This window comes from Sturnus vulgaris, chromosome 1 (assembly GCF_052056855.1).
Source record: "Sturnus vulgaris isolate bStuVul1 chromosome 1, bStuVul1.hap1, whole genome shotgun sequence".
Taxonomy (NCBI): domain Eukaryota; kingdom Metazoa; phylum Chordata; class Aves; order Passeriformes; family Sturnidae; genus Sturnus; species Sturnus vulgaris.
In genome coordinates, this window is record NC_142243.1 from 55,565,808 (window position 1) to 55,586,969 (window position 21,162).

The 21,162-nt window shown below is 41.0% G+C and overlaps 1 protein-coding gene across 2 annotated transcripts in view; it reads right to left on the reverse strand.

Annotated features, from left to right (window-relative positions):
* The window catches only part of CUL1 (cullin 1), a 54,820-nt gene extending 36,588 nt beyond the window's left edge, over nucleotides 1–18,232 (reverse strand). Inside the window, exons 1-2 of one of the 2 annotated variants that reach the window (XM_014888656.2) lie at nucleotides 18,112–18,232; nucleotides 60–352 (exon numbers count right to left, since the gene is read on the reverse strand). In XM_014888656.2, the coding sequence (XP_014744142.1) occupies nucleotides 60–199 (140 nt within the window). In that variant the 5' untranslated portion in view covers nucleotides 200–352; nucleotides 18,112–18,232. Of the gene's footprint in view, nucleotides 1–59; nucleotides 353–15,003; nucleotides 17,426–18,111 lie in introns of those variants that run through there. The other variant, XM_088167353.1, reaches the window with a different exon arrangement.
* Nucleotides 18,233–21,162: the final 2,930 nt, after the last annotated feature.

Here is a 21,162-nt window from a genome sequence, read left to right on the forward strand (position 1 = left end):
AAAAGCGACCTCTAATCTACTAGAAGTGAAAGCATTAACTATCATAGGCGCTAGGATACGTGTAGAGTTCCATGTATCTGGATTTTGCCATACTTTGTCTGGTGTAAACCTGTTGAATTCCAGCTCTTAGGTCATCCCATATCTGATCGAGACCAATCTGTTTAAGTCCATGCGGGTTCTGACTCCTATTCGATGACATTTTGTATTTCCTGTAAAGTCTTCCAGTGCAGCAGCCTGAGCTCTTGTTATTCCTCCATCAGAATCACAAGTCAAGTAACATTCTAAACTCAGTTGCAGCAACTCAGCAAGATATTCTTTATGCACAAAAAAATATGTTTTCCAGGAAGATAACCTGCAATAGGAAACGAAAACATACATGTTACATGACAGTCCAAATTTATCCACACTAAAGATATGAAATTTATTATTTCATTGACATATTGTCATTTACAACACAGATTGAAAAATCCATCTTAAGATGTGAAATACCAAAACCAAGGAATATAATTTTGCAATTCAGCAATTTACTACAAATTGAGATATTTAGTACCCAGAGTTATCCAAAGACTGTAGATACTTAGATCGGCACAGCTGACAACAAAAGCCTAATGCTAACAACAAAACATAACAGTAAAAAGCTTTCCAAGCAGCAGACACTATTTACCAGCAAGTGTAAATAGTTGCTTCCCATTCAACAGAAAAACTCAGTACTTTTGAGCAACACTGGGTTCTGTGATAGCTCACTGTTTAACAAACATCCTTACGGGTATCAAAGATTAACCAGAAGATACTACAAATAACTTTTTCTTCATTTATCAATAACTCTTCCAGACTTGAGATTTTATTACAGGTGGCCTGAAAGGCCAAGGCATTTTGGCAGCAGAGAATTTTTCTATGTGGCAGGCATATGCTTACATTAACTTCTTTGATAAGTAGAAAAACACCACTTCCTTTAATGTCATTTGACCAGCAAGAAAACATACAATTAATAATGGTGGGAAGAAAGAACTACTAAACAGAAGTATACAGAATAAATATTGAATGGATTGTGAATGAAACGATCAGAAAGTAAGAAAATGCTCTACTCCCATGAGTTTTAGGTGCACAAAGTTCAGGACATAGTGGAAAGATGGATACCAATTAATCACTCTCATGATATTATGGAGAAGGAACACATTCACCTGGAAAGGCCCATTGGAAATATCAGGCAGAGAAGATCCATTTTTATGCAAGCCCATAAAAAACTATTTGCAATTTTAACATGTCTTATCTTCCACAGCAACAAAATTAAGAACATATCAGGAAATGACAATGTAAAAAATCAGCCCACAAATAAGAGATTTGTACTAAGTCAGGACCAACTGAATCTTACTGGAGTCTTTCCATTCATATAGAGAACTTACAATAAAGATGGAGAAAGACTTTTTACTAGCAACTGTAGTTACAGGAGAAGGGTCAATGGTTTTAAATTAAAAGAGGGTTAAAAGAATAGATTCAGAGTGGATGTAAGGAGGAAATTCTTTACTGTGAGGGTGGTGGTGAGACACTGGAACAGGCTGCCCAGAGAAGTTGCAGATGCCTGACGCTGGCAGTGTTTAAGGCCATGTTGAAAGGAGCTTCGAGCAACCTGATTTAGTGGAAGGTGTCCCTGCCCAAGACAAGGAGACTAGATGATCCCTTCCAGCCCAAACCACTCTGTCATTCTGCACCCTAGAGCTCATTGACTGGAATACTCAAATCACAGTGAAACATTATGGCTTTCCATTTTTCTACAGACAATACAGCTTTATGATAAATCTGTCATCCAAGTCTCATATTAATATTTCTGTAATTTCAAGAATAGTCTAGACGGAGACCAAATGAATCCTATTATTTGCTCTTGATCTCTGAGCAACAGAAAATAAAATACATTCCTTCAGGACCTACCAAGTCATACTTCTAGGCTATTCGATGTTCCACTCCAGGCTTCACTGAGTTTTGAAGATTAAGTATTCTGTTATACCCCGACCTTCACCCAATTACCTGAAGTTCTCTTCTGCCTTTTCTTCTGGACCCTAAAAAGACCAGCTGAGATAGCGACATTTTTTCATTCTTTTCAGTCAATGACTGTCTTACTACAGTAACACAGAAATTACCACTCCTCACAGTCCTTTGTTTTCCCATCACCCATATGCATTTAAATCTGAAGCTCTAAGTAAAAATACTAAGAAGTATTTTCATTATGTGAGTCTCAGCAACAAGTACTGTCTCATTTTAATCTGACATACAACTGATTATACAGCTTGTTTTCTTTTTTACAGAGGAAACAGTTACTCAGAGGATTAGGCAGAAAAGCAGGAATTCAGTCAATATACATCTTAGAAAAAACATGCCTAAAATTCAACCCTGCCATTTTTGTTACTCTAATTACAGCAAGCTACTTATTAAAAACGCATGATAATCATGCATCATAATGCTGAAGTGCAAACTAGATCATACCTTGCTTGTATTTAAACTTCTTTAATTTCTGGAAATCGAACCTGCTGCAGTACAACTGACAATGGACTTTCAGGACTGAGCAAAAAAAGCCAGGAAGAACAAAGGTCCACAAGTGGCCATTCACCTCCACTGCAGGGGAAATACTCTGTGCATGTTACACACCCACAGTCTTGGACTGTGATCCTAAGTCAGTATCACAATAAAAGCAAGACAATTAATTCAGTGTCTACAATCTAGGAGAGCAGAAACACTTTGGTTTCTTAAATCTAGCACATGGCTCTGAATCTGCAACACCACGACAACTGCAGTACATGTAAGAATTAACTGACTGTCACTCATTAATCTGCCAATAGCAAGCAGCCTGGGGTTAGAGTGCATTTGTGTAAAAACGTTTCGGTATACCTAAAACAAAATACTTAATTGCTGTATAAGAGCTTCTAATAAAAGGCCAACCCCTTGGTAACTAGCAGAAAGCGTAACTAGCTGAGTTTCCCCCTCTATGATGATGGAAATATTTAACTCTCTTCTCTAATTAAATATCTTGTAGTTTTTATGAACCCTGGTGCATCTATGAATACTACCTTTTCCCAGAATCTTTTCAACTCAAGGTGTTCCTCATTCACACTTTATTAATTTTCCCTCCCCTTCCCCTAAAGTAAACCTCTGCAGGATGTAGCAATTAAAAACAACACTGAAATAAGAACTTAATTTTGGCTTTTATTTTTTCATGCAGTCCACTATATAAAAAGATTCTTTATAAGTCATAATTACACTGTATTTGACATTACCTCACTATCCTTTGGTTGGCTTCTAATTTGAATTTTGCAATTAGACACATAAATACAGAATGACAGTACTGTCTCACTAACTTCCTGGACTCAAACAATTTACTTCTTCCAGTTAATTACTGGTTAACAATCAGAAAATACAGCAATAGATAAATAATTCTATAAGCTACTATCAATTTTTTTCCAGATTTAGTCATGTGCAGAAAAATAAAAAGGTAGTTATTAATATATTACTTTAACAAGAATAAAATTTCATTACATAAGAATACTTGTCCTGGTTTAGGGCAAATTTAGGGAGAAAACCTCTGAATGGGGTCCGTCTAGGAAACAGATTCAAGCAGCCCCTCCCACAACTGGTTCAGGAAAATATTTCCTTAGAGAGAAGTGAAAAAAACCAAACTGTTTATTTAACAGGCAAAGCACTCCCCAGCACAAAATGAACAATACTAAACAGCAAAACCTCTCGCTGTTCCAAAGAGATGACAAATTCAGCAGAGTCCCTTCCGTGGGTTGCAGCCCGGCTCACTCAGTCTGTTCTCAGTCCCTCCTGTGCTGGGGAGTGCCACAGCCCAGGCCAGGCCAGGCCTGGTGGGACACAGGTGTGAGCTCCTGGTGCTCTTCTGGGTTTCCAGTCCACAGCAGGTTCGAACAATTCCAAGAAAAAAGGAAAAAAATTCCCACACTCCAGGGGGCTTCTCTGCCTCAGCTAGCCAGAAAACTAACCAAGAGCAAAGGAGAGCTCTCTCCTGCTGTCCACTGCAGACAACACAGTCTGTGTGAAGGATGCCGGGGAGCAAGTGCAGTCTCTGATAACAAACTCTGCACCTCTTCTCTCTCCCCCTTCACTCCTGGAACCAGTCTTAAAGCTGCAGAACTCAATATTCAACACCAACAGAACAGACGATTGGGGATACAAGCATCATAAAGTCACCCCAAGACAATACTTTAACTACAAAAGCATATTGAGGAAAAGATATATTCACACTTAATGGTTAAATTAAACTATAATATTAAATTTACAGAAAGGGCAGGGGTAAAACAAGGCTTTGTTACTTGGCACAGTTATTATTATACACAAACATATGAAATTCTATTTCATGTGAAAAATGCAATTACTCTGATTCACACACAAAAAAACCCTTTCCTAGGCAAACAGTTCACGAAGGTCAAATCAAGGCCAAAGTAGTTACACTGCATCTCTTCATCCAACATTCCAATTGCTAAAAAGAGAGAGAGTTCTTAAGCCAGATTTCTCAGTGCCCAGGTTGTGCGCAACTGCCTGAAATAAAACCTCACCATTAAGTCATGACCTTTAAATCAGTGAAATCTCTCTCTTACAAAGTGCTCTTGGCTGGACTATGCACAAGCTGGTCTTGAAATGACCATCACTGTACTTTCTCACCCAAACAAATCAGACTTGCTACTGACCTGCTTCAAGGACAAAACCAGCTGCCTGAGTTGCAACATCCACTCTTGTAGCTCTAGACTGGAGAACCCAAACTTCATTATAGCTTCAGGAGCAGCTATATTTGCATGAGAAATACCACCCCTGCAGTTTCCAGGCAATATATGCACAATTTGATGCAGGAGGATGATAGTATTCAATGTCAGCAAATCTTTCAACCCTGCACTCAAGTACTGCAATTATAACAGTCCAAACAAAAGGAGGTAACACTTCTGCCAAAACTTTAAAACAGCTTGAAGGACTTAAAAAAAAATGTTACTCCCTCTTTTTCATTACTTGGGGAAACATATCATGATAAATAAACCTCATATGCAAAGGAACACATTACACTAGAAAACACCGGGCTTGCTTTTATTGATAATCTAATAAAGACTATTTTTTTAGATATCCCACCTCTTTGGAAAATTATCTGTATGCCGGAAGAGGTCTTCAGGAAAATGTGAAAGTTAATCCTGCTTCTATCTAAAAAACATAATAAACCCCATCAGATTTTCAGCATCCCAAGACACCTGCTGGAGCAAATACCTAATTTTTACATCCTAACACAATACAACTTACAGCTTTACAGCTCTGAGGCCTGTGCATCATCTGTTGTTCTCCCACAACGCCCTATTTCTAAATAACATACTTCAAAATAGTTTACTTCAGTAATTACAGAAAGAATTTGAACTTGTCAGCTTCTTGCACAGTAAGAACTCAGAGGTTCAGAGAAAGGCTTCCCAGCTGACCCAAGAGCCCAGACAGCACTGTTATGAAGACGCAATAAAGAGGCACAACCTCTAGACTTATTTTCTCTCTTTTCTAATATAGAATATGAGGAGAATATTCTTGTAATGTCTAATAGCATGAGTTTAAGTGATGGGATTTAATCATACTAAACTCAAACCCATTTGGGAAGAGAAGCAAATTTCACAAAAGTTATGGAGGAAAGAATGTCACTAAAAATAAGTTCAGAAACCTATAGAATTATGAAGTTTCCAAAGTTCACAAGTATGTGTATTAAAAGCAGGAATTTCACCTCTGTACACTGCCTCAAATCTCTTTTCTAAAACTGAATGCAAGTTCTCCAGTAACAAGAGTACAGTGCTAATTCATTTAGACAGCAGCTGCAGATTGGTATCTTTCGTAAAAACTGGGGCAGCAACCATGCTCATTTTAATGGCCACTAAAAGCAAAGTATCAGCTCTCTGGGTTGAAAGAATAAAGTATAAAAAAAGTTTAATCTTTGCTTTAAAAGTCAAGGAAAATGACTAAATTTAGTACAGTCACTCTCTTAAAAATGAAGAATGAAAATCTTTTTGGTAAACTTTTTTCTCCATATTTTTCCAGCCCAACTCCTTTAACTTACTTTATTCTGCTCTCCTGTTGCTGTATTTCAGCAAGTCTGATCCAGAAATTCAACAGATGCTTCTGTGCTCACCAAATAGCAACACTCAAGAAGGTTCCTGATCAGTTTTACTCCCTCAAAGTCTCTTCACAGAGCCAAGGCAACTACTCAGGTTACCCAAGAGATTCAATACTGATTACATGACACAAGCACACATGACACTGATACATGACACAAGCACACAAGCATTTTAAAAAAACTGAAATAGAAGCACACTAAACACTACCTTTGGTCTAGCACAAGCTGTGCGCTTGCTCTTATATTATTTTGAAAACAACTTAAGACATTTCATGCTAGTTTATACTCTAGCTGACATAAATTTCAAAATGGCCATAGTTGAAGTGCCCCTTAGGTATTACCATATAAAAACACTTAGGAAGTTTTTGCCCTGCAATAGCCATCGAAAGGTACACCTATTTTTTCAGCATTAAGCTTGATACAAAACATACCAAAAATAAACCAAACCCCTCTTGCAACAAAAGCTGTCAATTCAATATTTGTATATCCTCTCTTACCAAACACACACAGTGTCAGAAATAGGAAGGACACTGCCAATGACCCAGCCTACAAACTAGGCTCAAGATTCTTCTTGAAGTCCTGCAAATACCTTTTGAAAAGGCAAGCAAACACTGAGTACAGAGCTAAGAACAATATACCTCCCTCCACTCCTGTGGAGTTCACCCTGTAAGATACAATCTATATGATTCATTAGATATAAGTGATGGGAGCCTTACATAAGTATACATTTGTATACTTATATAGGTATATATTTATATAAGTATTTAAGTATAAGGCAGGGAGAGATTTAAAATTTGTTTGTTTTCACCTTTTACTTCTTTGCCTTTACAATTTATAATCTATTTCTTCGATTTTTTTTTTCAGGTTAAAAAATGCCTCTTGACTCTTAAAGGATGCAACCTCCATTCTAGCACATATTTGTCTGATGGAATGGAAAGAGACAAGAGAAGTATTTTTATTTTGTCTCTATAATCGGTTGTACTCACAATTTATGATTTCAAACACACCTTTCATATCCATGTACCTGCAAATTAATTTTGTATTTACTTGACTCAGCAGACATTAGCATTATGAACTCTAAACTGTAACACTGCTTAGTTGAGCCATGGTCCTGCATGCAACATTATATAGCACTCACATTTCTGTCCAGAGATATTTTAGGCCGCTAAACATAAAAGCTATAAGCTAGGTAGACAGCTTATGCAATTCACATGACACAGTCCTTAAAGCAAGACTAGGAACAAGCACAATGTCCTTAGCACTTCACATGCTGCGAATGTGCAATTCATCAACATCCGGAGAATCTGCCTATAGCAGACATTTTCACTGTGTCCCAGCAAAATGACACAACTGTTTAAAAACTGGTTATTCCAGAAATCAGTACCAGAAGAGATATATTAGAATTTTTTCTCCCTTTTCAATAAAGATATTTAAGAGACAAATTACAAAAATTACAATGTTCAGTTCCTCTGTATTATTACGAAACACTGAGCTACATGTAGTGTGAAAAGCTTTAGCTCATCTCATTTTCAAGGGAGTTAAATTCAGTTTATTATGAGCAAAAGGCAGAGATGTATGCATGCATTCCTCCCTTCCATAAGTTGTCTTTGGGTGGTAAAAAATTCTGTGTAGCATTAAATAAAATATGCAGAAGCAAGTAAGTATAATTTGGCAGTAATTTAAGACCAAGTTGTGTAAATTTGGTGTAAATTTTGGGTGGTTAATACTGTACCTCCCTAACAATGACTTCATTTAGGGCTTCAGTGTTCTCCCCACACCCCCTCCTCCATGTTTTACAGGTCTGATCAATGATATCTAAAGCACTGTAATTAATACACTCCTACATCACTTCATGTGCCAATCATAAGTTGCCAACTGAAAAAAAAAAAAAGCGTGGACATGTTCTTCACAGCTAGAACGACTAAAATTCACTTTTATGTTCAAATTTAAACACAATATGTGGCAGTTACTTGGAATTGCAGTTTTCTCGCTTTTCTTATTTACTTAAATTATCCATGATTGTGTTCACTAAAAGCCTTTTTAACTGATGTGGTTGTAGGCCTGAATATAAGAATTTTTCTAAAATATCAATAACTATTCCTCAGAAGAAAACCAAGAAACTTGGAGTGTGCCACTCTTCCCCTTCTCTTTGCCTATTCTTTTACCATCTCCTCAACATTCTTTCTTCATTTCTTCCTTTCAGTTTTTTCTTTGTCTTCCTTGAACAAACTATTTCAGCAGCTTTTGACAGGTATCTCCCTACAATAAGGCCATAGCTAATACAAAAAACTCCAAACAACCCACACCAAACCCCAATATATACATGCTGCCTCATAAAGGCTAGATCTAGACTCAACAAGGTTTGCTGTTGTACTCTACACAAGCAAACTCTCCCTTTTGCAATCCCAGCCAAAGTAAACTCACGTCAATATTTAGAATTCCACCAACAATAAGTTTCATGGTTGTTTTACTGCATCAACATCAATTTGGAAAACAGTGCAAGGGACTACATCCTTAAGTACTATATGCGCAAAACTTCTCAAGTTTTGCGTGGCCATCTTCAGAAAGAGCTCACTTTGCAACTGATGAAGTAATCCTCATATACAAAGCTTGTAGATTGCTCTTAAACTGAAATGTCCCTTTGAACCTAAGGCCTTGCATATTCCTGTGTCAAAAACAGGATGCAGACCCTACAGTATTTTTTAACTGAGCCTGCAGTTAATATGTTTCATAGCTTCTTTCAACACTGATTATGCTCACCTTTTACACCTTGGAAAAAAGAATGCTGCAGATTAGAAGAACAAAGTGTCAATCAAGATATGGGCGCACTGAAGAGAAGGAATAAAATTTTACAGAAGTGTAGTGGGTTTGTGTGACCAGGTTTTGGTAGTGGCAGGGGGGGCTACACGGGAGAATTCTGTAAGAAGCTGGGTGTAGCTTCCCTCAAGTCCAAGAGAGCCAACGCCGGATGGCTCCAGGATGGATCTGCCACTGGCCAAGGCTGTGCCAACCAGATGGCAGTAACATCTCTGTGAGTATATATTTCAGAAGGTAAAAAAATTATTACAGAGATGCAATTGCACTCAAAGAGAGGAATGAGAATATGTGAGACAAACTCTGCAGACACCAAGGTAAGTGGAGGATGAGGCACCAGAGTGGAGATTCCCCTGCAGCCCATGGAGGACCACAGGGATGCAGAGATGCACTTGCAGACCATGGAAGTCCACAGGGGTGGAAATTTCCACCTGCAGTTCCTGGAGGAGACCCATGTCAGGGCAGGTGGATGCCTGAAAGCAGGCTGTGAGCCCATGGGAATCCCATGCTGGAGGAGGCTTTTAGCAGGGACCTGCAGACCCATGGAGAGAGGAGCCTATGCTGGAGCAGATTTCTTCGCAAGACAAATGACCGTGTGGAGAACCCACGCTGGAGCAGGCTGTGCCTGAAGGACTGCACCCTGTGGAAAGAGGCCCACAACAAAGCAGTCCATGAAGCACTGTAGCCCATGGGAAGGACTCTTCTCCTGGAGCAGTGGTAGAAACAGCGTGTGGTGAACTCACCATACCTCAGCCCCTGTGTCCCTGTGCTGCTGGTGGGGAGGAGGTAGAATCCAAGAAGCAGGGAGAGGTGGGGAGCAGGTGTTTTAAAAATTTGTTTTGCTTTTCATTAACCTGCTCTGATTTTGATTAATAATAAATTTAATTAATTTGCTCAAGTCCAGTCTGTTTTGTCTACGAGACAAAAATCAATGAGATCCGTCCCTGTCCTTGTCTCAACTCACGAGCCTTTCATTTTATTCTTCCTCCCCTGTCTACTTGAGTAGAGTGATGGATGGGCTTTGGTGGAACCTGGCATCCAGCCAGGGTCAAACCACCACAGTAAGATAAAGAGCCTGGAATATTCGCACTTTCTCTCTGGCTTAAATCATATATATGATACAACCTGCATAAATAAACTCAAACAAAAATCAAAACAAACAAGAAAGCAAAAGACAAAACAAAGCCCAATGAAACCCAAATAAACATAAATAATGAAGGACAATGCACATGAAGATGCACTTCTTGAATCAGTCAGGAAGATGCAGAAAAGGAAAATGAAGGAGGACAAGCCATGAAAATTGCTAGATACCCAAAGTGCTAAGGAGAAGACAGAGCAATATACCTTGTTTTCTTGGAAAGGAAAAAAGTTAAATACCTTGGGCCAGTTTAGAGACCTTAATGATACTGCAAAGACAATTCTTCTATGTAACTGCTTTCCCAAAGATCTTACCAGATATCAAAACTTCAACTAAATCCAACTTAATAAGCTAAAACATCATAACCTTACTGATCTCCACCAAGAAAACATTAGGGTCGTTGCTTCAGACACAGTATGACCTCCACCAGAACAGAACATCCAGGGCAAGCCTCTGAACCCTAACAGAATTCTCGCAACATTGTAACAGTACTCAATGCACCACAACATACACTTTCATAATACCCTGTTAAAGACACAAACCGGAATTTTCACCTGCAATAATATTTCAACACAGTTTTTCCATGCTCTTGGAAGGCAGCAGTTCTTACCAGTAACTCTAAGACAACCATTAACATGTTGCTAACAAGCAACAAACCAATTCTGGCTGGAATCTCTTCCCAACAGCTTGCTAATTTTATAACTTCTTCCCTCTTGTTACTTGTGCAAGAGCTCGACTGATCAAGGCAATCCAGTTTGCCACTTCAATTTATAAATAAAGTGACAGTCACACTGATTGATCCTGACAACAGTCTGATATTTTCAGACTATAGTCTGAAATGTTTAGACTATTCAAATGTACCACAAGAACACAGCTTAAATACTGAAGAGCTTCCTCCCATATTCACCTTCATACTAACGTTTCATTCTGAAGTGACAATGGATAAATCAAGGACTGTTGCAGTTACTTACATTCATTTCCTGCATGTGACAAAATCACGACCTGTGAAAGCCACTCCCTCTTTATTTTCTTATTTTCCTTTTAAATTGTGTCTACATTAAGTGCACGGATATACAAGCTAGTGATCTTGATTCATACTGTGGTGTAATGCTGCAAACAGTGTTGACGATGAACAGTATACCTCTCATATACTTATTTCCAGACGCCTAAACACAGTCAGCCCAAAAAAGAATGAGAACTTTCTCATTAAAATCTAGAAAGTAATTTTTCTGGTTCAACTACGAAGTCTGAATTCTACCAGCCTTAACTTACAGCAAATAATTTATACCTCACAAAAAGTTAGTTCTGTTTAAATTCAGTATCATTTTCAGCAATTTTTTAATCAGTTTTGATCCCTAATGACTGCAGCACCCTTGGTATAGAGGTGAAACGATTTAATTTAATAAAAGTTATAATTGCCACACATCCCTAATACCCACATTTAAATCCTCCTTCTTGTTGATTAAGTTAGCGCCATTAAGTTTTAAAGCCAAGCCTGCATTAGAATCTAACAAAAATCAATGTAATACTTAAGGATATAAACTTTGATTTTATGCAACTCCTATTAGTGATGGTATCCTAGCACAGGCACACTTTCAGAAATAACTTTTTCAAAGCTATCCCTGAAAAAAAAGAGTAATAGAACAGTCTGTTTTCTTAAGAAAATGCAAACATTCTAAAAAAGCATTTTCAATTATACAGTGAAAAGTTTATCCTTTGGCTACCCAACAGCAAGCAGAATATTTGCCCATGAAATTATTACCATGAAAATCAAGATGAAAAGACCAACAGTTAAGAAATGAAGAACTAGTTCCTAAAATCCTCTTTTTCCCCTTATTCGCTCCTCCAAACTTTAGATAAAACTTCCAAGTGACAGTCTCCACCATCTGTGAGACTAGTGGAGCTTGCAAATTTACACATGAAACTGAGTTTAAATTACAGAGCAAAACAGGGTGAACTAAGGTCACACCACCAGCCTCAGGTCTGAACTCTAATCCATATTAAGATATTGTCCAACCGGAAACACAGAGCAACAAAAAGCCAAGTTACATCAAATGAATATTAAAATTCCAGTTTCTGGGTTCAGTTATGGCTGAAATTTACTAATAACCCAAATTTTTGTAGGTCCCTGCTTCAAATTTAAAAACTTCACTTTTGTCTACCTCATATATTAATGAATCAAATACATCTGGATACCAGGAGCAAAGCCACCAATCTCCAATAAAACAGAAGAAACACGTGCATGTCTTCAAAAGATAAGTACATTACCAGAGCAGAGGGAGAAACTCCCTGCTCTGCAGAAACTTTCCATCATGATCCTCACTATCCTACATGTAAATCCATTTCTTCTGCACGATAACACCAGGCCTGAGACAACAGCAATATAAACTAGAGCAAATCTAATGAAATCCAAAGACAATGAGAATTTTGTATCACCTTTAAGTACTTCTATTTAAAGAAAAACAGAAGTCAATGGCACTGAACTGATACTCTGTTGGGGGTTGAATTGTTCCCTTTTCTTTCTGTGGAATTTCTCCCATTGTTATGCTAAGTATTTGTGGCTACACCTTAGAAAACTATAATGTTCTCTCGCAGGGGGGTGGGTGGAGGTGGGGGGAGACCGGAAAAGGAAAGGTGGGACAGGGGTCTGGGGCGGGCTCTCTCTGGCTCTCGCTTGGCTCGTGGAGTGAGAGGAGGACGGCCCGTGCTCCAAGCTAGCATCCTTCCCGCCATCCCAGCGCCGGGAGCCACGTTCCCTGCTGTCAGACACCGCTCTGCTGCTCTCCCACCTCACCCTACTGCCCCCGGGCACTGTGCCGAGCACCACGACCGACACCGTGAGGGGGAGCGGCTCCTCCATCCCCCTCAGCCCTGGGCCGCCGCCGCCATCACCCAGCGCCTTCAGCTGAGCGAGCCCTGCCCTGCCCACAGCACCGGGAACTGAGCGCAGGGAGAGGGAGCCTGTGGCCAAAAGGGACTGGAACTGAGCTACACTGCTCTGCTCTGGGGTCAGCTTTTATAGATGATGGTGTTTCTGCTGTGTGCCTTGTTAGGTATCAGTAAAGAACTGTTATTCCTATCCCCATATCTCCTGCCTGACAGCCTCTGATTTGAAACTAAAATAATTAAAAGGGAGGGGGTTGCACTCTGCATCTCAGGAAAGGTGTTCTCGCCTTTTCTTAGCAAATACCTGTCTTTCAAACCGAGACATACTCAAATCTAATGCATAACTACAAAGATGTCAGAGAAAATACATCTTCTTAATCCTTTTTATTCTGAGTCTTGCTGTCAAGCAATGCCTTGTATCCACTAGACCAAACTAAAGCAGGGAATATTTTGACTCCAAAACCCGAACAACCCAAAGGGGAAGAGAAGGACACAATACAAATTCTTTTCCTGAGATTTTGGAAGAACATCACATTGAAGTTACACTGTTTATTCAAGAACCATAAAATGGTTTAGGTTGAAAGGCACCTTTAAACATCACCTAGTAACCACTCCTGTGCCACAGATATACCTCTTGGACTAGATAAAGACGCTCAAAGCCCCATTCAACCTGACTTTGAACACTGCCAGAAATGGGGCATCCACAACTTCTTCGTTTAACCTGTTCCAATGCCTCACTATCCACCACAGTAAAGAATTCCTTCCTTACAGCCAACCTAAATCTACCCTCTTACCATTTAAAATTTATGTCCTTTGTCCTGTCACCACAGGCCATCGTAAAAAGTCTCTCTCCATCTTCCTCATAATTCCACTTTACATACCAAATAAAGGCCTCAATAAGGTCACCCTGGAATCTTCTCCAGGCTGAACAACCCCAACTCTCTCAGCTATGGGAGAGGTGCTCCATCACTCTGATCACTTTTGTGGCCCTCCCCTGGATCTGCTCCAATAAATCCATCTCGCTTGTGCATAGCTGGATGCAGTGCCCCACGTAGGGCTCTCAGAGAGCAGAACAGAGGCTGAGAATCAATCACCTGCTTCTTAAGTTAAGGACACAACTGGCAAAGAAAGTGTGCAGTTTTGGAGAGAAAGAGACATCAACTCCGGCAAAAATTTAAATATTACTCTATACCCATTCCCTGAAGTGCAAAATGAAATTACTATTTTCCTATTTTCACAGTAGCCTTCATTCATTTTTCTAAGGTTCACAGATAAAGAATTGTGCTGTGTAGTGTTGAAAAACACTACATTAAATAAAATGGAATGTAATAAATGTTTGATTCAGTTTAAAAAAAAGTATTTGATTTTGACTTGTATCATTTATAAGAAGAGGTAAGGCAGCAACAGGAAGAGATTATCTCTTGTGACATCAGCGGTCCTGTGGGTAAAGGGTAAAGAGAAAACTGACAGAGAAGTACCCAGTGGGACACAGATCATCTCCTAAAGCAGTGCTCTTTCCAGAGCTGGTATAATGCAATGAGTGCTTAAATCTCTGGTTACATTAAAGGCTACAAGTTACGGCACTATAGCACAGCACATCAGCACAAAGCAATTTTATTATCAAGTTATTTAGTCATGTCTGTAACAAATCTGGACTGCAGCGCTGTAGAAACATGAACAGTCAATCTGTTCTTGTTCTAGTAGTAGTTCTATTGAAAAAACCTACAACTCTTACAATAAAACAGTAAGTTACTCATGTAGACAAGCTCAACATGTCTCTGTAATTTTCCAATCATTATATTTTCTTACTGAAAATTCTCCTTTATCAAGCAAGAGAAACTCAGTGGTCTCCATTACAAACAAAAAAATCGTAGTTTAAGTTTGCATGCTGTATAGATTATAATTTGTAACCAGATCTCTAAATGTTGGTTCCAACAACTGTTTCTTTACACGGACATAAGCTTGAAAAATACAGTTAACTAAATGTTTCTATTAGTGCAAGAGATCGATTGATCAAGACTATTCTTACCTAAAAAACATGCTAGCACCGAAGTATTCTGTTTAAAATGAGATCATGCATTCCTAAAGCACCTGCAGAACTTCCAAGGCCAAGCTTTCTATACTCTTCTTTCTTCCAGGTCTGTGCAGCAGGAAGACTGTATAAACCTGCAGGCTGCTATGACTGCCTGTGCACATCCTCCTGATAGCCCATCCAAGTGGGACATCTACCCTGTTTTCCTTCTGATGCACAGCGACAGATCCTGTTGGACAGCATGGGAAGCACAACAGCAGAGTTGGTAACACACTGACCTCTTACTAGGAAATCCCTCACTTCATGTTCATAACACAAATATTTGATGTTGAGAGTGGTGTACGTGCAAGTGGAATATCTTTAAAGGCTGTTTCATTCACTAGAATTTTGTGGAGCTTTTGATCAGTTAAAAAAAAATACAAATCAAACTTCCGTGGCAAGACAGAAGATTCCAGGTATTCCCAATTCATGCAACCACTGGCATCTGGGATATGATTCATCACTAAGTTAGGCTCTACTGAAATAATTGTAACTACACAAAACTAGGCACCACCTAAGAAACACAACAGATGAAAAGCAGTACTCTTGAGATCTTAGCATGCAAGTTGTAAGATAACAATTTTTAAGCTGAATATCTGAGAACTTTCTCTAAGGACTCAGTATTGTTTTCACAATGATACAGCTAAAATCCAAGAACTTGCACCAAGACTACAAATAAGCTAAATCAAAAAAGAGGCACCTCCAAAGCAGTATCGAAATAAGGGTGTGCATCCATTTAGCTTAAATGATTTAGGTTATTTAAATTAAAGCAATGCGATTTTCTAATGCCAACAGTTCGAGTAACAGGTCAGTTAGTTAAAACAGTAAGTTTTAAGGCCAGTTCAAACCAGCGTACAAAGGAGTAAGGTGGAAGAAAAATAATTTTGCTAAACCACCACCACCACTATTTTGTCAGCCAAAGAAGAGAACGCACATGCCTAATTTAGTTGCCTAAACTAAGACTGTCTTCTACATGATCCCTGGATAAGTAATAGAGAGTTTCCTCCAGAAACATTGTTAACGCAAGGCACTGAACCAGGATTCTAGAGTCAGGTGTACAAATTACTCTGGAGATCAAATGTGTTCACCATGACTCCATGGGGCAAGTGTGTCCAGTGTTTAAACTGCACCTCAAATATGTGGTCATGAGGTGACTGTGAAATGTAACCAACCTTAAGAACCAAAGCAACAAAGACAATACAAAATAAGAAGTTGGACAACAAATACTGAAAACAAGAAATAACAAAGCAGATGGAAAAGATTTCTTTCTGGTCAAGTCACCATTAGAAACACAAAATGGTGATGCCACACAAACACCTAATTATCAACACACAACATAACAGCAGTTCACTGTGAGTAAAAACTACGTACCATACCACCTGTATAGTATCTTACTACTTCCCCAAAGAGGAGGCATCCCAAATACACTCCATATCAACTATGTACCAATTCACAAAATAGTATTACAAGCATTATTTGGCCTAATTCAAACTATGTAGTGTGTATTTCTGGCCCCCGTGGACCATTCCTCCCAGTCTGGCCAAAAGGTTTTCCAATACAGAGATTTTTCTCCCCTGAGTCAGGGCATGTGTTTGTACTAAGGCTGAGGTATGTGATCATATATGAACACATATACCAAGGGAAAGGTTGCTGAGGAAGTCAATAAAAAATCAAAACAAAATAAGATAAAACAAGTTAGTCATCTCTCCCCTTCCAGTGTTTACGCCAGCTGAAAGCAGAACACAAGTATTCAGATAACCTAGGTTAAATTCCTTTCTCCTCAAAGGCTTAACTAGAGGATTTAAATACAAAGTGGGGGAGATAGCATATGAATCTACAAAGAAAAGGAATATGTGCAAAGAAAAAAGTATTAGGTGAGATCACAAGGAAAGTTTTAATGACAGGAAAGTAAGATCAGAAGGGCAAAAAAACATGAAGAAAATGGTTACTGGGAAGAAGAAAATTGGAAGAGGAAAGGTAACAGAGGGATAATGACAGTGCTGGAACAGAACTTCAAGAGGAAACCAGAAGGATGGGGAAAGGATCCCAATCAGGACACAGTTAGCTTGCAGTGGCAAAGTTACTGGGAAACAACTGAGCTGGTTATTTGAAACAACAAAAAATGCAGAACTAGTCATCTGGATAGAGACAATAAATACACAAATAGACAAACAGAAGGTTACAGGGGGCACCTCCTCTGGTAAGGCCAGAACAGTAGGTGGCAACAAGAGGAAGCCTGGCGCACAGTCCTTGAGAGCAAGAGAAACGTAGAGAAGTTGACAAAGATGAACTGTGGCAAACATCCCCCAGCCACGATGGTACTGCGCGCACTAGGGAATATACAATCAAAAAGCTCCTAGACAGACCTGAGTGTCACTAGGGCTATGGAGATAGCTGGGATACGTGAAAGGAAGCAGCATAGAAAAGGACAGAGAGGACAAAGAATAGGTGAACACCCCAAAACCCGGTGAGGTTACGGACAAAAGCTCACAGGGGAAAAAAAAAAGGCAGAGGCGTGGGACGTGCAGGGCCTGGGATGGGCAGTCGCGGGGCCGACAGGAGCACAGCGAGGGCTGCGGGAGGACGGGCCCGAGGTCTGAGAGCCGCCAGGGCGGGACGGAAAAGCTGGGGCAGCCGCCGAGGCGCCCTGGCCATGCGGGGGCCGCGGTCATGGGGGAAGGCCGGAGGGGGGGAAGGACGGAGTGAACGGGCAGCTCCCCGACGGCCGGGCAAATCCTGCGGGGCCGGGGCAGCCAGCGGAGCACTCCCGCACCCCGACGGGGCGACGCGTTCTGAGTGCGCAGTTCGCGGCCTCCCCGCTGCGGCCCGGGGCTGGATCCACCAGCGGGCCAGGAAGCCACCACCGCCGCCTCCGCGCTCCGGGGTCGGGAGCGCGCCCGGGAGAAGAAAGGCAGGCGGGCGGGCCGGGCCCGACCGTCCCTTCCCCCGTTCCCCGCGGCGTGACTCAGTGCCAGGCCCCGCGCCGCCGCCTTCGCGTCCTGCCGGACCAGGCCAAGCTGGGCCAGGCCTCGCTGCGACACAACGCGGCGGCCTCTCCACACTCACCAGCATCGCGCGTCCCGCAGAGTCAGGGCCACGTCCGCCCGCCCCTTCCGCCTCCGCTGGGCCCGGATCCGCCGCCGCCGCCGCCGCCGCCACCTCCCCCCGGCACGGCCCGGGGATCGCGGAGGCGCCGCCCCTCGCAGCCGCCCCGCCCCGCCTCGCGGCGGGCGGGGGAAGTGAGGCTGAGGCTGCGGCTGCCCGCCCTGGCAGGGCCTGGTGGGACTGGGGTTGGACCTCGACTTCGACTTCGACTTCGACCTCGACCTCGACCTCGACCTCGACCTCGGCCTCGGCCTCGGCCTCTGGCGGGGTCTGCCCGCCCGCCTGCATGAACTGCTCCGCGGGGGAGGCCGCCTGCCATCTCCTTGGCTGCCAGGCCCTGCCGTGCCTGAGGGGTCGTTGCTCCGACCCCTCCCCAAGTTTGTCCAGTGCCAGAAGAGCTGAAGGATGAGCCGAAAGACTTGAGAGTGATGACTGATGAAAAACTCAACATGAGCCGGCAAATGTATGCACGCAGGCCCTAAAGGCAATCGAACTCGGGCTGCATCAAAAGCAGCATCGGGGCCAGTAGGGAGAGGGAGGTAATTCTGCCCCTCTTCTCTGCTGAGACCCCAGCTGGAGTGCTGTATACAGTTCTGGTGTTTCCAACATAAGAAGGACATGGAGCTGTTGGAGCAAGTCAAAAGGAGGCCGCGAAGTTGATAAAAGGACTGGAGCACCTCCGCTATGAACACAGGCTGAGAAAGCTGGAGCTGTTCAGCCTGGAGGAGATTGTGTGGAGACTTCAGCAACCTTCCAGTATTTGAAGAATCCTAGAGGGAAGCTGGAGAAGGGCTCTTTGTCAGGAACTGTAGTGAGAAGACACAGAGTAAGGGATACAAATTCAACAAAGGGAATTTTAAATTAGATATTTGGAAGGAATTCTTTACTGTGAGGGTGGTGAGATGCTGGAACAAGGGAATAAGTTATCCAGGGAGGTTGTGTGTGCTCCAACCCTGGCAGTGTTCAAGGCCAGGCTGGATAAGGCCTTGAGCAGTGTGGTCCAGTGGGAGGCGTCCCTGCACATGGCAGAGGCTGTTGGGACTTGATGATCTTTAAGGTCCATTCCAAACCCATAATATTCCATGATTTAATATGTTTCAGAATGACATCAGTAGACATGATAAGACTTTCCTCCATCCAAAGCTAAGCAGCTGCTTCTAAATACGTATTTATAAATACATGTATTTAGAAACACGGATTTCTAAAGTGTCCTGTACACAGTGAATAGCACCACACCAAGTTTGGGAGCCCGAGTGGATGGTACAACTGTGTGTTAACAGTGTGTCTTTGTCAAGCAAGTGTTAAACTAAACTGTGGACCTCCTCTGAGTTATTCACATCAGGGTTCATTGCCTCTAAGAGCATGAGCATTGCCTTGAAAACTTTGATTAAAGTGTGACTTTTGTAAGAACATAGACATCGTTCTGTAATTGTGAGTTTCAGAGTAGTAACAAGACAACTTGGAAACAACACTGAAGAGGAGAGTAGAAATTAAAAGAAAGAAAATTACATTGTTCTGCTGTGAGCTGCTTGGAAGATGTGTGAAGGTAGTTGGTCTGGCTTATTGAGGGATACAGAGTTATGTGAACGTGTTTGCAGTCTGCAAACAAATTTAAGCAAAACTGCCTACTATAGATTCCTTTAATGTATGATGATAAAACATGAACCTCTTATCAAATTTGCATCACTTATGTGTGGATTGAAAGTGGGGTAGTTATTTTTTCTTTCTAAGAGTATGAAATTGATGATATAAAATCATACCAAAATTGGGACAGGTTTCAGAAAAGTAGTATTTTGGAGTCAGTTCTGTCTTATTTATTCCTGAAGACTGGAATTACATTGCTGTAGCACAATATATTGTGAAGGAAAAGAACAAGGTTTGTAAAAGATATCATTAAAAGTTCTTATCGTTTACACTAGTATCAAGAGTTAAACCTATGAAATTCAGTACCTTCATTGAAAAGGAAAGAGAAATGGGGAAGCAATAGGAAGAAACAGAAGATTTCTTTTCTCTGCAAAATGCTTCATTGCATTCTGGTTCTACCAGCTGTTCACCTTTTCTGAAAATTGTCCTCAAAGCTAATGGTCCTTAGTCATCTTAGTGCTGGAAAAATTATTTCCCTGTATAATAATGCCTTCCCATGGCCCAGCCTATTGAAGTGGACACAAGCAAAGTCAGTGAAAAAGCTTTTCCAATGAAACAGTGCTGACTAAGGAGCACTGTCTGAGGAACTGGTTTAATATGTAGCAGGGACACTGTCTCAGTCAGCTGGGTGGCATCACAACACTTATATTAATTTCGCCTATGTAGATATACTTTGCAAATACCATTCCTAGGCATGACTAAATTTCTGGTTTGCTGATATACATGAGTTGTAGTAGAAGAGCGTTTGTGTGGATCAGCATCAGCATGGCTAGTTCTGCATAGTGTATTAAAGACTGGGGCAGTGACAGCAAACAAAATAGTCTGTGGGGGATGGAACCAAATCCAAAGGAGAGTGCACTGATCATGAAAAATAAAGACTGATTTTTCAGTCTTTGAAAGTTACGTTTTGGTGCTGTATTTTACAGCAGTTGCCTTTGCAAGAGGTAAAGGCATCATTGATTTAAAGCCTGAAACAAGGGGACAGTAGAGCTATAGACAACAAGGAAAGAAAATTACAGGAAGGGAAGAAACTAAGGGGAGAAGGAAAGCCTGAATTGGCACCATCTTGCACTAAACTCTTTTTTTTTTTTTTTTTTTTAGTTTTTGTGATTAACTGCAGTACAAGCCTGAGATCTGACAGTTTGAAGTGTTGAAATTTGGTTTTTTCCCAGGACTGCATTATGATTTGTGCTCACTTTATAGAGGCAAGGCACAATCCTCTGATTTTATTAATGATAGTGGCAACTAAGTTGACACTCCTAAAAGGTAGGCCATAAAAAAAGCCTCACTAGACAATTCGGACATGGTGCATAACATGGCTCCATGCATCCATTGAAAGAATTCCACCAGCAGGGTAAGTGGTCACAG